The sequence below is a fragment of the Salvelinus sp. IW2-2015 genome, linkage group LG32, assembly GCF_002910315.2.
Source record: "Salvelinus sp. IW2-2015 linkage group LG32, ASM291031v2, whole genome shotgun sequence".
In the NCBI taxonomy this organism is placed as follows: domain Eukaryota; kingdom Metazoa; phylum Chordata; class Actinopteri; order Salmoniformes; family Salmonidae; genus Salvelinus; species Salvelinus sp. IW2-2015.
The window spans coordinates 2469855-2485797 of NC_036871.1; the positions used below are offsets into that span (position 1 = coordinate 2469855).

The window sequence follows — 15943 nt, forward strand, 5'->3', positions numbered from 1 at the left end:
AATGTGGTACTTCTCCATAACAATTTGTGCTTTCTTGTTAAAATTGTTGTTACTGTGTAGTTTCTCAGTAGATGACTGATGGTAAAGGGAGCTGTAAAAGTTCAATCCTTTGTTGCTCCAAGTTGCTTGAGGCAACTTGGAGGATAGAAAGACACGTATACCCTTTTTACACTACTGTGCCAAGCTGATCTGTACTGTGATGGCTCTGATATACACCCTACCTCTCCGTCAGTCACGCCCATAAGAACACGGTGATGGAGGTGAAGTGGAACCTGAACGGTAACTGGCTGCTGACAGCGTCCCGCGACCACCTGTGTAAACTCTTTGACATCCGCAACCTCAAGGAGGAGCTGCAGGTGTTCCGGGGCCACAAGAAAGAGGCCACAGGTATGCTTTGTCTTGACTGACTTGACTTGGCCTATTCCATTTAGCACCTAGTTCAGCAAATGGCCTCTGCTGTAGTTAGAGGAATGTTATGATGCCAAATGTTGCTTAGTTTATTTACCCTGTGTATGCATGTGTGTGTCCATGGATTGTTTCTGCTGTGRTCTGTCAAGGGTGTGAATACGTCCTCTATCGTTTTTACTGGTGCAGGAGAAACTCCTTGAGTTGACAGACCACTTTATTTTTGTGGTGATCCTGAGTTTGAGACATTAAACTTATGTTAGTGAAATATGTGTGTTAACCCTTTGTCTCCTGTCTCCAGCTGTAGCGTGGCACCCTGTCCACGAGGGCCTGTTCGCCAGCGGAGGCTCAGACGGATCCCTCCTCTTCTGGAACGTAGGGTAAGAGTGACAGCTCAACCCTGAAATCGACACACAGGACCTCGTTTCCTCTACCAATCACTTGCCAGAGTCTTGATTCCTTTGTCGGACTGTCATTTCAATGAACAAAGTAAAAAATGTATGATTGCAAGCATTAATCGTGTGTAAGAGGCAATGCTCATAAATGTAGTCAGGATACCTCTGAAAGTGAATAATTCCTACACAAAACCTGTATTCATGACATTAGACTTGTTACAAAGGACTGGGTTCATTACCAATTATGACCGTTTCATGTCACATCCCGCTCTTATGATTTATTCCTACTGTGCTTTCTGTCAGTGTGGAGAAGGAGGTGGGCGGAATGGAGATGGCCCATGAGGGCATGATATGGAGCCTGGCGTGGCACCCGCTCGGGCACATCCTCTGCTCGGGATCCAACGACCACACCAGGTAAGCCTACAAGTTGCATACAGTGCATTCGGAAAGTATTCAGTCCCCTTGACGTTTTCCACGTTTTGTTACATTAGAGCCTTATTATAAAATTGAATTAAATACAACATTTTTCCTCAATCTATACACAAAACCCCATAATGACAAAGCGAAAACAGGTTTTTATACATTTCTGTAAATGTATTAAAAATAGTAAATAGATACCTTATTTACATTAGTATTCAGACCCTTTGCTATGAGACTTGAAATTTGAGCTCAGGTGCATCCTGTTTCAATTGATCATCCTTGAGATGTTTGATAAGACAGGATTTGCAAAGGCACACACCTGTCTATATAAGGTRCCACAGTTGACAGTGCATGTCAGGGCAAAAACCAAGCCATGTGGGCGAAGGAATTGTCTGTAGAGCTCCGAGACAGGATTTTGTTGAGGCACAGATCTGGGGAAGGGTACCAACACATGTCTGCAGCATTGAAGGTCCCCAAGAACACAATGGCCTCCATCATTCTTCAATGGAAGAAGTTTGGAACCACCAGACTCTACCTAGAGCAGGCCGCCCAGGCCAAACTGAGCAGTTGGGGGAAAAGGGCCTTGGACAGGTAGGTGACCAAGAACCCGATGGTTATTGTGACAAAGCTCCAGAGTGGAGATGGGAGAACCTTCCAGAAGGACAACCATCTCTGCAGCACTCCAACAATCATGRCTTTATGGTAGAGTGGCCAGACAGAAGCCACTCCTCAGTAAACATTTGCCAAAAGGTACCTTAAAGGACTCTCAGACAATGAGAGACAAGATTCTCTGTTCAGATGAAACCAAGATTGAACTCTTTGGCCTGATTGCCAAGCGTCACGTCTGGAGGAAACCTMGCACCATCCCTACGTGAAGCATGGTGGTGGCAGCATCATGCTGTGGGGATGTTTTTCAGCGGTAGGGACTGGGAGACTAGTAAGGATCGAGGGAATGAGGAACCGAGCAAAGTACAAAGAGATCCTTGATGAAAACCGGCTCCAGAGCACTCAGGACTTCAGACTGGGGCGAAGGTTCACCTTCCAACAGGACAACGACCCTCAGCACACAGCCAAGACAACGCAGGAGTGGCTTAGGGACAAGTCTCTGAATGTCCTTGAGAAGCCCAGTTAGACCCCAGACTTGAACCCGATCGAACATCTCTGGAGAGACCAAAAGTATCTGTGCAGCGACGCTCCCCATCAAACTTGACACAGTTTGAGAGGATCTGCAGAGAAGAATGGGAGTAACTCCCCAAATACAGGTGTGCCAAGCTTGTAGCGTCATACCCAAGAAGATTCAAGCATGTAATCGTTGCCAAAGATGCTAAAACAAATTACTGAGTAAAGGGTCTGAATACTTACGTTAAAGTGATATTTCAGCTTTTTATTTTAAATACATTTGATAAAATTTCTAAACTTTCTAAACTTTTTGCTTTGTCATTTTGTAGTATATGTAGATTGAGGGGGGGAAAAACAATGTAATACATTTTTGAGTAAGGCTGTAACATAATAAAGTATGGAAAACTCAAGGGGTCTGAATACTTTCCGAATGCACTGTATACACAAGACCTAGAGAATCACAACAATTTGGCGTACACTAACTCTCCACCCATACCAGAGTGTATACTGAACAAAAATAMCAACGCAACAAATGGTGTGACCACCATTTGCCTCATGAGGCGCGACACATCGCCTTGGCATACAGTTGATCAGGCTGTTGATTTTGGAATGTTGTCCAACTCCACTTCAATGGCTGTGCGAAGTTGCTGGATATTGGCGAGAACTGGAACACACTGTCGTACATGTCGATCCAGAGCATCCAAAACATTCTCAATGGGTGACATGTCTGTCTGGAAGTCTGGAAGCCATGGAATAACTAGGAAATGTTCAGCTTCCAGGAATTGTGTACAGATCTTTGCATCATGGGGCCGTACATTATCATGCTGAAAAATTAGGTGATGCCGGCAAATGAATGGCATTACAATGGGCCTCAGGATCTCATCACGTTATTTTTGTGCATTCAAATTGCCYTTGATAAAATGCAATTGTGTTTGTTGTATGTAGCTTATGTCTGCCCATACCATAACCCCACCGCCACCACAACGTTGWCATCAGAAAACCGCTCGCTCACATGATGCCATACACTTGGTCTGCGGTTATGAGGCTGGTTGGACATACTGCGAAATTCTCAAAATGACGTTGGAGGAGGCTTATAGTCGAGAAATGAACATTCAATTATCTGGTAACAGCTCCGGTGGACATTCCTACAGTCAGCAGGCCAATTGTACGGTCCCTCAACTTGTTGTTTGACAAAACTGCACATTTTAGAGTGGCCTTTTATTGTCCCCAGCACAAGGTGCACCTGTCTAATGATCATGCTGTTTAATCAGCTTCTTTATATGCCACACCTGTCAGGTGGATGGATTACCCTTGTTYAAGAGAAATGCTCACTAACAGGGATGTAAACATTTGTGRACAACATTTTAGAGAAACAAGCTTTTTGTGAATATGGAACATTTCCCTGGATTTTCTATTTCAGCTCATGAAACATGGGACCAACACTTGTTGCGTTTTATATTTTTGTTCAGTGTAGACYGGGAASCAAGACTAAATGGAATTGTTCATAAGGTTGAAAGATGAGGGTGTAACAATAAACTGATATAGATCGGAATCCGGTTCAAATGTTTAAGATACGAGCACGTTGGTCRGTGGGACTCTTAACTGATCCAAATGTGGCATGTATCGGTCAGAAAAACTATTAACTTTACAAACCACCGGTTCACTAATGTTTTTTACTCGCATTACTTTCTTTTCCCCTTCCAAAAATTATTTGAGTCTTTTCTGACTGAACTGGGGCGCCCTTTCCTATGTGTAACTGTGTATGACAGTAATGGATCTACAAGTCATCTTGCATGCCGAGCCACCCCCAATAGCTGTCATTATCCTTTGTAACATTTCTACGCGCGGTGCACAGCTTCCCGCGCTGTCCAGCGAGGGGTAGGCCTTCATTTAGAATGGAAAACTCATGTCTTAATGCAACAAATGTTAGTGCATCGAATCTCAACTAATCATTTTGAACTTAAACGTATCGTTCCTGTATCATATCGGAGCCGACATGATTCTTGAATTGTCTTGTCTTGCACACCCCTATTGATAGACCTTTCTCCCATATTTCTATTGTCCCATGGTTTGCTAAAGGCTCTGTTGGTAGGTTTTGGGTTTGATTTCCACATTGGCCGCATACTGAATGTGTTGCGAGAGTGGCAGATAGCCTAGGCTTAGAGCGTGGGGCCATTAACCTAAAGGTCTCTAGTTCAAAATCATGAGCCGACCAGGTGAAAAATTGTCTGTGCCCTTGTGCAAGGCACTTAATCCTAATTGCTCCAGGGTCGCCGTTGATAATAAACCATGCCCGGACCCCACTCTCCAAGGGTGTCTCACGGTAGTTGGGATATGCAAAAAAAKACATTTCCAATTCACACATGAGTATAATACACACGTGTGAAATAGGACAAATTATTGTTATTTTGGATGTCTGTTCTGGTGTGCTTTGAAGTGTTTCCTGCGTGATTTATATCCCTTTCAGTAAATTCTGGACGAGGAATCGGCCAGGGGACAAGATGAGGGACAGATACAATCTGAATTTGTTACCTGGGATGTCAGAGGATGGAGTGGAATACGGTATGATGTGTAGGAATATTTTGTGTGAGGTGTAAGTATGTATGCTGTGTGTGTGTGTGTTTTGAATTTGTCTGTGTATAGAGCCCCACAGTGGATGTGTCATAACAGGGAAATTGTTCCAATCTTTTTTCCACAATTCATTTTTCCCGTAGGGAATTTTAGAATCACTTAAAATAAGGAATGTGTTTAGTGTAGGCTTACCATGGCATAATGTTTTGATAACCATGTAAATCTCTATAGGACAAGGTGACTTTTATCAATATGTTCGGCTCTATTTACAAAATGCTAATTAGCATCAAAGTAGACAACATGCAAGACTACAAATCCCTGCAAGCTCCTGCACGTCGTCTTTAGCAGACACCTTTGCTAACAGTTATTGTGTAAATTTAAAACTTGCACAAGACAGTTCACAGAATTGTCAATTGAATTAAATTTCACCAGTTTATTTATTACAATTTCGCTAACATTAGATAGTTAATCCAGACATTCTTACCTTTGCCTCGATTCGGCAGTCAAATGCCAGATCAACATGGCATTTGTAGTTCTTTGATGGCCACATTAGCAGCTAATTAGCGTTTGATTTTTGGGGGGTAAATACAGGCGAATATATTGATAACTCARCTTGTCCTAGAGAGATTTACACGGTTATCAAAACGTCACGCCAGGGTAAGCCTACACGTAACACAGCCCTTATTTTTAAGTGTTTCTAAAATCCCCTATGGGAAAAATGTATGGTGGGYAAATTATTGGAACAATTTCCTTGTTTGACCGCTAGGTTTTATGGATATTATGACTCATACTGTGGTACTCGATTACTGGGCTGCACAACTGTGTTCACTAAGCAATAGACAGCAGATTATCCTTGTGCATGGATGATTATCTAAGCCATAAATGTTACACCTTATGATCTAAAATAGATTCAATACTTCAGGTCCAAGGCGTGGAAGACAGAAACGGACAATCCAATGATTCTCAATTCCATTTGTGTTTGGGAGAATTCATATAAATTCATGAGGTGAAAATAACCAATATTGCCAGGCACCCCTATTTGGAATAACCCCACCTTACCTCTAGTGTTTTGTGACAAAACCTTTCAGTCCTGGCACCAAAGTGGCATCATGACTTTTGAACATGTACTATGATGGATCTCTACTGTCATTCAATCAATTACAAGAAAGAGTTGGCTTATCCAAGGCTGATTTCTTTAAGTACAATCGCTTCAACAGAATCTGGATGAACTGAAGGCATCTAGCATAGAAACAATCCTGAGAGAAGCTGCTACGCCAAAGAAGTTGATTGCCAAGTTATATCACGGGTTGATTGAAACTCTAGCTGATGGTTCAGAACCTAGAAGGAAACAATGGAAAACTGAGGAGAACCATTGGTCACAGATATGTGAAAATGCTCATACCTGCTCATAAGACATAAACTACTGCAATTTAAGATCATTCACAGGACATTTCATGCACTCCTGCCAGAATGCATGTAATGCACCCAGAAATGTCACATCTCTGTTGGAGATGCAAAAAGGAACTCTTATTGCATGGTCATTTTGGGATAATGTACAGTATTGTGCTATCATTTCATTTTTGTCTAGAAAGTTTTGTAATCTAGGTCTTATTGCTGCAAAGAAATGTATAGCTATCAATTGGAAAGCCTTGTATTCACCCTCAATAACAAACTGAAGGACTGAACTATCTAGTTAAAAACAGAAATATTTGGCAGAATTTGGAGGACACATGTTGATCACCTTAAAGAATGTTTTCTATAGTGGGTGTTTGAAGTCATGTAGAAAAAAAGTTTTTTAACGTGTCCGGTCAAGGTTACATGGTGTCACCATTTGACTTGTAGTTCTGGGTCTGTTTGTTTTCCAGATGACATGGAGCCAAACAGCTTAGCTGCCATTCCTGGCATGGGGATCCCCGATCAGCTCAAAGCTGCCATGGAACAAGAGGCAAGCGGTGAGGACACACACGTACACACATTCACACTTCTCAAACAATTCCTTGTCTCGTCTAAGTCAAAGAGATGGTTTGGGGGGGGGTTAAGGTTTAGTTTTGTAGTTGAATTAGCTCTAATAAAGTTGCAGCAATGGGCTGTGACTTCCACGGTCTATACAGTTCCAGCAAGGTTGGAGTGGTAGATTGGTGGACTATGGGTAACGTTGTCTGATTTTCTCAAGATAAAGAGACTGCAGCCGAGGAGGAGATGAGCATCCCAGGTCTGGATTGGGGGATTGAGGAGATTTTACAGAAAGACCAGAAGAAAGTGCCACAGAAGAAGGTCCCCTACGCCAAACCCATCCCTGCCCAATTCCAACAGGTAACTTAGTCTTGAGTCAGTTTTGTATACAAGAAGCAAGAAAAACGAAGCAAGACGGGTCTGTTGTGAGTAAATTAGAGTATTTGCTCCGTGACATTTCTCKCTCTTTCTCCCTTCCTTTGTCTCCTCCCCCTTTCCTTCCTTCAGGCCTGGGCGGATAATAAGGTGCCTCTCGTGCCACCGGGAGGAGAGAAGAAAGAAAGGATGGATGAGAAGAAAATGGATGGGAAGACCAACACCAACCCGATGATGCTAGAGGTGAGAGGTCCTCTTTGAAACAACAAAAATGTGACAAAAGTGTCAGTGACAAAAATGTGTAACATGAATGAGCGATTGCAAGAGAAATGCATTTTAGGTCAATGGTCAACAAACCTAGCCCTGCAGTGCAGRTACAGGCATTTGTTTCAGATTAAAAGGATAGTTCATGCAAAATCTATATTTGGGCCTTGAGTTGTGTCTGAAGGCCCATGGTGACAAAATCCACAATAATCCATTATTTACTTCTGGCTAGCGTTGTCAGATTTCATGAACGGAACCGGCCGGACCGATGTTAGCAAAGCTGCACTACAAGCCGAAACTCCCTAAAAAACACTTCAAACTAAGTTTGGCAGTTGGAGGTAGCAGGGATTTTTTTTARGTGCATACTGCTGAAATAATTGCTGGAATTTGGTTACTCAGAACTGGAACTATGTCCTCACGTAGCCACAGCACAGAGCATCTGTATGCATCTTCCAGTGAAGACGTCATCCCCTGGGTCAGGCTCTTAGACCTGTATTGCTTTCCAGATGTGAACAAAACTGACCCGTGAACATAAGAAGTATCAGAGCATTAAAAAATGTGAATTTTATTGCAAAAATAACATTCTCGTGGGAAAGAAAACATGGACAGGTTCTTGCGAGTATCGACGCTAGTGTTTTTGAGGACGTTCCAGCTCGGCTGTTTCCATTCATGAAATCTGACGAAAATAATAGATTATTAGAAATAAATAATAGAGTAGATTATTATGGATTATTTCAACATGGGCCTTCAGACACACAACTGAAGGGAAGTGTAATTTTACTCAGATATAGATTTAACGTGAACTATCCCTTTAAACGATACGCTGAATCAGGTATGATAGGCTGAATCATTTTCCCCAGCAAATGAAGATGGACCGTATGAATCAGATGGATGGGAACATGCCTCCCCCGGGAGGTCCACAAGGACCCATGCCACCTTTCCCTGGTCAGGGAGGAACCATGCCCCCACCTCCTCAGGGCTTCCCCCAGTCCATGCCCCCTCAGCAGATGCCCCACAACATGGGGCCCCCCATGGGCCCTGGCGTCATGCAGGCTCCGTTCATGCGTCCGGGCCAGATGGGCCCCCCTCCAGGGTCCCAGCACCACCAGGGGCCTCCTCAGGGCATGATGGGTCCCCCTGACCATGGGCCCCAAGGCATGCAGAGGCACCCCGGCCCCCACAGAAACATGGGCCCCCAGGGGCCTCACGGCATGCCTCCCGGACCCAGAGGGATGCAGGGCCCCCCCGGAAACATGCAGGGCCCCCCACCAGGAGGAATGATGGGGCCCCCTCCTCGAGGCCAGGGGCCTCCACCACAGGGGGGCATGATGCCCCCTCAGGGGAATATGATGGGCCCACAGGGGCCCATGCAGGGCGGGGTGGGGATGGGGCCTCCCATGCAGAACCCTCCCAGGACACACGGCAACATGCCAAGCATGGGGGGCATGCATGGGATGGGCAACATGCAGGGGCCACCCCCAGGTGGGATGCACGGGCCCCCACCGGGTAACATGCAAGGACCTCCCGGGAACATGCAGGGCCCCTCTGGAAACATGCAAGGACCCCCAGGCAATATGCAGGGCCCACCAGGCAACATGCAGGGGCCTCCATCCTACATGCAGCACCAGGTGAGATTGTCAAACTAGCTGTAAAACAAAATAAATGTCAGAAATATGAAGGTATGCTAATTTCATAAGAATGTGGCAAGAGCTTTTGTTGAATCTAAAGAGGTAAATGTTAATCTGGGGAAATTGTAGCAACATTGTCTTGTTGGTTAGCCAACTTGCTAGCTACATTGAGTTCAAATTCAATATTTAAGCAGTAGGGCTGTTTGTGTGCAATATGAAATGATCCAAGATGGTTCAATTCAATGCTTATTGAAACGCCCCTTTGTGTTGTTTACAAAAAGTCTCAAATCCTAAAAACAACACTTCACACAGGTGGGACAAAACACTGGCCCCATGATGCATGGGATGGGACAGCAAGGACCCAATGGCAAAGGTAGGTGAACACAAATTCTCATGAGTCTAAGATAAAATCAACGATTTTTGGTCGCTTACACAGATTTGCAGATYTTATAGGAGTTGCAGCGAAATGCTTGTGTTTCTATCTCCAACAGTGCAGTAATACCTAGCAGTAAAAAATAAACTATATACACATAATCCAGAAAAAAAATCTGAAATGAAGAAATATCAGAATGAGCAATGTCAGAAACCGGAATATAAATACACTACATGGCCAAAAGTATTTGAACAACCCTTGAAATTAATGGAATTTATTATTGAAATTATTTCAGCCACACCCGTTGCTGACAGGTTTATAAAATCGAGTGCACAGCCATGCAATCTCCATAGATAAACATTGGCAGTAGGATGGCCCGTACTGAAGAGCTCAGTGACATTCAACGTGGCAGCGTCATAGGATGCCACCAGTCAGTTTGTCAAATTTCTGCCCTGCTAGAGCTGCCCGGGTCAACTGTATGTGCTGTTATTGTGAAGTGGAAACGTTTAGGAGCAACAACGGCTCAGCCGTGAAGTGGCCTAGTCACACAAGCTCACAGAACGGGAACACCGTGTGCTGTAGCGCGTAAAAATTGTCTCTCCTCAGTTGCAACACTCACTACCAATTTCCAAACTGCCTCTGGAAGCAACATCGGCACAAGAACTGTTCTTTGTGAGCTTCATGAAATGGAGCCATGGCCGAGCAGCTGCACACAAGCCTAGCTCAGCCGTGAAGTGGCCTAGTCACACAAGCTCACAGAACGGGAACACCGTGTGCTGTAGCGCGTAAAAATTGTCTCTCCTCAGTTGCAACACTCACTACCAATTTCCAAACTGCCTCTGGAAGCAACATCGGCACAAGAACTGTTCTTTGTGAGCTTCATGAAATGGAGCCATGGCCGAGCAGCTGCACACAAGCCTAAGATCACGATGCACAATGCCAAGCGTTGGCTCTGGAGCAGTGGAAATGCGTTTTCTGGAGTGATGAATCACGCTTCACCATCTGGCAGTCCCACYGACAAATCTGGGTTTGGCAGATATCAGSAGAACGCTACCTGCCCCAATGCATAGTGCCAACTGTAAAGTTTGTTGGTGGAGGAATAATGGTCTGCGGGTGTTTTTTCATGGTTCGAGCTAGGCCCCTTAGTTCCAGTGAAGGGAAATTAGCATGCAATGACAGTTTGGGGAAGGCCCTTTCCTTTTTCAGCATGACAATGCCTCCTTGAAAAAAGTGAGGTCCATACAGAAATGGTTTGTTGAGATCTGTGTGGAAGAACTTGAATGGCCTGCACAGAGCCCTGACCTCAACTCCATCAAACACCTTTGGGGATGAATTGGAATGCTGACTGCGAGCCAGGCCTAATTGCCCAACATCAGTGCCCAACCTCTCTAATGGTCTTGTGGCTGAATGGAAGCACGTCCCCGCAGCAATGTTCCAACAACTAGTGGAAAGCTTTCCCAGAAGAGTGGAGGCAGAAGTATGTGGCGTTTGTATTTTATGTGTGTGTGTGTGTGTGTATGTATATATACACTACCGTTTAAAAGTTTGGGGTCACACACACACAAGTTTGGGGTCACACACACACAGAAATGTAATTCTTTTTTTTGTCCATTAAAATAACATCAAATTGATCAGAAACACAGTGTAGACATTGTTAATGTTGTAAATGACTATTGTAGCTGGAAACAACGCTGTGTATTACTCCCTTCACAGAACAGCGCAAACTGGCTCTAACCAGAATAGAAAGAGTGGGAGGCCCCGGTGCACAACAGAGCAAGAGGACAAGTACATTAGAGTGTCTAGTTTGAGAAACAGACGCCTCACAAGTCCTCAACTGGCAGCTTCATTAAATAGTAGCCGCAAAACACCAGTCTCAACGTCAACAGTGAAGAGGCGACTCCAGGATGCTGGACTTCTAGGCAGGTTTCCCATGCTTGTTCAATGAACCATAAACAATTAATGAACATGCACCTGTGGAACGGTCGTTAAGACACTAACAGCTTACAGATGGTAGGCAATTAAGGTCACAGTTATGAAAACTTAGGACACTAAAAGAGGCATTTCTACTGACTGAAAAACACCAAAAGAAAGACGCCCAGAGTCCCTGCTCATCTGCGTGAATGTGCCTTAGGCATGCTGCAAGGAGGCATGAGGACCGCAGATGTGGCCAGGGCAATAAATTGCAATAAATTGCAATAGACGCCTAAGACAGCGCTACAGGACGGACAGCTGATCGTCCTCGCAGTGGCAGACCACGTGTAACAACACTTGCACAGGATCGGTACATCCGAACATCACACCTGCGGGACAGGTACAGGATTGGAAACAACAAACTGCCCAAGTTACACCAGGTAACGCCACAATGCCTCCATCAGTGCTCAGACTGTCGCAATAGGCTGAGAGAGGCTGGACTGAGGGCTTGTCAGGCCTGTTGTTAAAGGCAGGTCCTCACCAGACATCCACGGCAAAAACATTTTGCTCCTATGGGCACAAACTCACCGTCGCCTATGGGCACAACCTCACCGTCGCCTATGGGCACAACCACCGTCGCCTATGGGCACAAACCCACCGTCGGCGTGGACCAGACAGGACTGCAAATTCTCTTGACTGACGAGTCTGCGGTTTGTCTAGCCAGGGTGTGGTCGGATTCGCGTTTATCGTCAAAGGAATGAGCGTTACACCGAGGCCTGTACCCTGAAGCAGGAATTGATTTGGAAGTGGAGGGTCCGTCATGGTCTGGGCAGCAGTGTGTCACTATCATCGGACTGAGCGTGTTGTCATTGCAGGGCAATTCTCAACGCTGTGCTTACAGGGAAGACATCCTCCTCCCTCATGTGGTACCCTTCCTGCAGGCTCATCCTGACATGACCCTCCAGCATGACAATGCCACCAGCCATACTGCTCGTTCTGTGCGCATTTCCTGCAAGACAGGAATGTCAGTGTTCTGCCATGGCCAGCGAAGACCCCGGATCTTCAATCCCATGTGCACGTCTGGTGCCTTTTGGTCGGAGGGTGAGGGCTAGGGCCATTCCCCCCAGAAAGTGTCGGGAAACTTGCAGGTGCCTTGGTGGAGAGTGGGGTAACATCTCACAGCAAGAACTGGGCAAATCTGGTGCAGTCCATGAGGAGGAGATGCATTGCAGTACTTAATGTAAGCTGGTGGCCACACCAGATACTGACTGTCACTTTTGATTTTGACCCCCCCCCCCCTTGTTCAGGGACACATTTATTCAATTTCTTTAGTCACATGTCTGTGAACTATTTCAGTTTGTCTCAGTTGTTGATTCTTATGTTAATAGAAATATTTACACATGTTAAGTTTGCTGAAAATAACAGAGAGGACAGTGAGAGGACGTTTCTTATTTTTTGGCAAATTTTACATATAATGGTGCGTAAAGACAGCATATGAATAGTAAAGGTGTGTACAGCAGTAGTTATAGAGGATGAGCATGACTAAAATACAGTATATACATGTAAAGTGGATAAAACGGTATGTAAACATTACTGAAGTAACCAAGGATGATGACTTTTCAAAACACATACTGTAGAAAAAATACAGTTGATACTTACTGGCATAAACACTGGGGCTGGTTTCCCAGACACAGATTAAGCCTAGTCCTGGACTAAAAAGCATTCTCAATGGCGTTTCCCCATTGAAAGAGCTTTTGTTTTGTCTGACTTACATTTCAGTATGTGCCCTCTGTTTTTGATGTCTCCGATTCTCCAAGGAGATACCCGAGGGCCTCCTAACCACCACATGGGTCCTCCACCTGGGGGCCAGGGGCAGGGTGGCCCTGGGGGCCCTGACCAGGGCTCTGTGTTTTACTGGGGAGACTCTCAGCAGGGGCGCCGATCCAACGACTTCAATGAAGGTGGCCAGGACTTCCACGGACGGGGGAGGAGAGCTGGAGAAGGGTCCAGCCAGGAATACCAGGGAGGCCACAGAGGAGGAGGAGGGGAGGGGGAGGAGGAGGGCAAGGGGGAGGAGGGGGGAATGGGGGAAACTGGGGCTCTTCTGAGGAAAGATTCCCCCGTGATGGGGGAGAGTTCCGAGGCCGCAGGGACGACAGGTGAGCTTACCTTGCTTTTCGGTTGTGACCTTTAACCTCGCGTCTGTCTTTACTTAACGTCTGTGCCGCCACCTCTACGGCTCTCTAACCTACATCTTTATACTTACTTAAAATCTCACCTTAGCTCTCATAGTGTTTACCTGTACCTCTACACCTTAAATCTCACCTCTCACCTACTTTTTCATCATTCTCATCTTAACCCCAACTTTCGTCTTTCAAACCTACCTTTGCTCTGACCCTTAACTTACTATATTAGTGGATCTATAGGTTGCTTCTGCCTCGGGTTGCTCAAACTATCGGCTTATGTGCGTGTGTGCATGTCAGGTTTGGTGGTTATGTGAGTCCAGGAGAGGAGTTTGACCAGAGGCAGAGAGACAGACTGCCTCCACCAAGGCATGGCCAGGATTCAGACGACACGTGGGTCTAACTTTCCTACTAACTCACTGACTAACTTGCCTACCAGCTCGCCACCTAGCTTTCCTACTAACTCGCCAACCAGCTTTTCTACTAACTCACAAACTGTCCTAACTGGCAACCTAGCCTTCCTACAAACTCGTCTACAAACCCGCAGACCAACTTTCCTACTAACTACGTTACTGTCAAAATACACTGTGAAAGCTAGAACACAGACATTATGCATACCAAGGCCAGGATTCAATCCAAGTCACATTATAGAGCAGCGCATTATAACAGACTTTTTAAAGGTAATTTACGCTTGAGCCGACATGTGCATAGCTCACCCTGAATGCAATCTCTGCAAACGTCTGGGGAAAATGAATTTAAAAGGCGCATTGTCGGCTGTCTAGTGCACTGCTTTTTAACGCACGTTGGATTGCCCAAGTTATCTTCTTAGTGGATGTTTCCTCTAAAAACAGCAGCTGAGATTCTGTTTTGAATCATGTATTTGGACTGGCAGTTGCAGTATCACATATCACACTGCTGAGAGTAAGCACAATCGTATGTGATTTGTTTTATAGCCTTTACTTAGTGTCCTGAAGTGTGAACCTCTCCTTTTTTCGAAAAAAAGGGTAAAGCATGGACAGTGGAGCGTGGATGTTTCAACGGGCGTTCTGTATCGCCACTCAAACGGCGTCTCTTTTCTGTGCAGGTACAGAGGGGTTGGACAGGGTCGCCCTGGGGGGAGGGGGTTCCCTGATGAGTTTGGTGGGCCGGAAGAGAACTTTGACACCTCAAATGAGATGGCCGGAGGTTGGGACAGCGGTGGGAGGGGGAGACCCCCCCGAGGAGGGGGCCCACCCAGAGGAGGAGGTGAGACCAGCTGAGTTTGTGTTGTCTGTCCCTCTTTTATGATCTGTCTCTGTCCTCATCTAGTTCTCTCTTTACCTCTTTCTCGTCTGTCTGTATCTGTCCATCAATCTATGGGTCCTATCTTTCATTCATCCCTCGGTTGTTACCTCAGGAGGTGGTGGAGGTGGACGCCAGGGCTTGCTCCCCACCCCTGATGAGTTCCCCCCACACTATGAGGGAGGCAGAAGTCAGGAGGCCTGGGAGGGCGGGCAAGATCAAGGTAAAGGGGCTGTCTTATCGAACCAGGGTTGCGTGGCAGGCCAACAGCTCCCAACGCTAGCCATAAGGAAATAATAGCATAGTAGGCTAACCCTTACAGAAATCATGGCTAGCAGCCAGTCTCACTCCACGTAATGTACACGTTCAAGGTAGTGAAAGGACTAGTCAATGTATATGGCAGCCCCAGAGGATTTTTAGTGCGACACTACTAAGGAATTCATTTTTTAGGGGTTCATTTTGACAGCTCAGCGCCAGGTTATGAAATAAATAGTGCCACAAGTAGTGTGAGTAATAGTGTCCGTTTTATCCACATCTCCCCCATGTTGACCCTGTTGGGAAATTACTGTGTTCATGTAATTGCGTGTGTGTGCTTCTGTGTGTGTGTGTGTGTGTGTGTGTGTGTGTGTGTGTGTGTGTGTGTGCTCCTGTGTGTGCCTGTGTGCTCCCAGGTCACGAGGCTTACAGAGAAGGCCAGCGCTCCGAGCACGGCCCGCCGCACGACAGCCCGTCCCCTGCCAGCCGTGAGCGCTCCTCCTCCCTGCAGGGCATGGACATGGCCTCGCTGCCCCCACGCAAACGCCCGTGGCACGACGGCCCGGGCACCGGAGACCAAGACTCCCCGGGAGCAGGGGTAGAGGACAGGACAACAGGTATACAGGGGAGAGGGGTTGGGGGGTATTTGTGTTTGTGTGACAATGACTGATGCTAAGGCTGTGAGTCATATATCCATTACTTGTCATGTCATGGAGACTTTGAACTACTAGCCTAGCCCACCATGTCTCTTTATTTCTCTTACATTATACAGTGCATTCGGAAAGTATCCAGACCCCTTGAAATTTTCCA

The 15943-nt window shown here is 45.9% G+C and overlaps 1 protein-coding gene across 1 annotated transcript in view; it reads left to right on the forward strand.

Annotated features, from left to right (window-relative positions):
* wdr33 (WD repeat domain 33) overlaps window positions 1–15943 on the forward strand; it is a 41775-nt gene that overhangs the window by 22465 nt on the left and 3367 nt on the right. The window contains 15 exon segments of the mRNA XM_023977640.2: window positions 233–387; window positions 707–785; window positions 1104–1214; window positions 4807–4901; window positions 6776–6862; window positions 7084–7223; window positions 7371–7481; window positions 8363–9130; window positions 9443–9503; window positions 13232–13456; window positions 13459–13573; window positions 13898–13990; window positions 14682–14842; window positions 14994–15101; window positions 15550–15750. Coding sequence (XP_023833408.2) covers window positions 233–387; window positions 707–785; window positions 1104–1214; window positions 4807–4901; window positions 6776–6862; window positions 7084–7223; window positions 7371–7481; window positions 8363–9130; window positions 9443–9503; window positions 13232–13456; window positions 13459–13573; window positions 13898–13990; window positions 14682–14842; window positions 14994–15101; window positions 15550–15750 — 2510 coding nt within the window.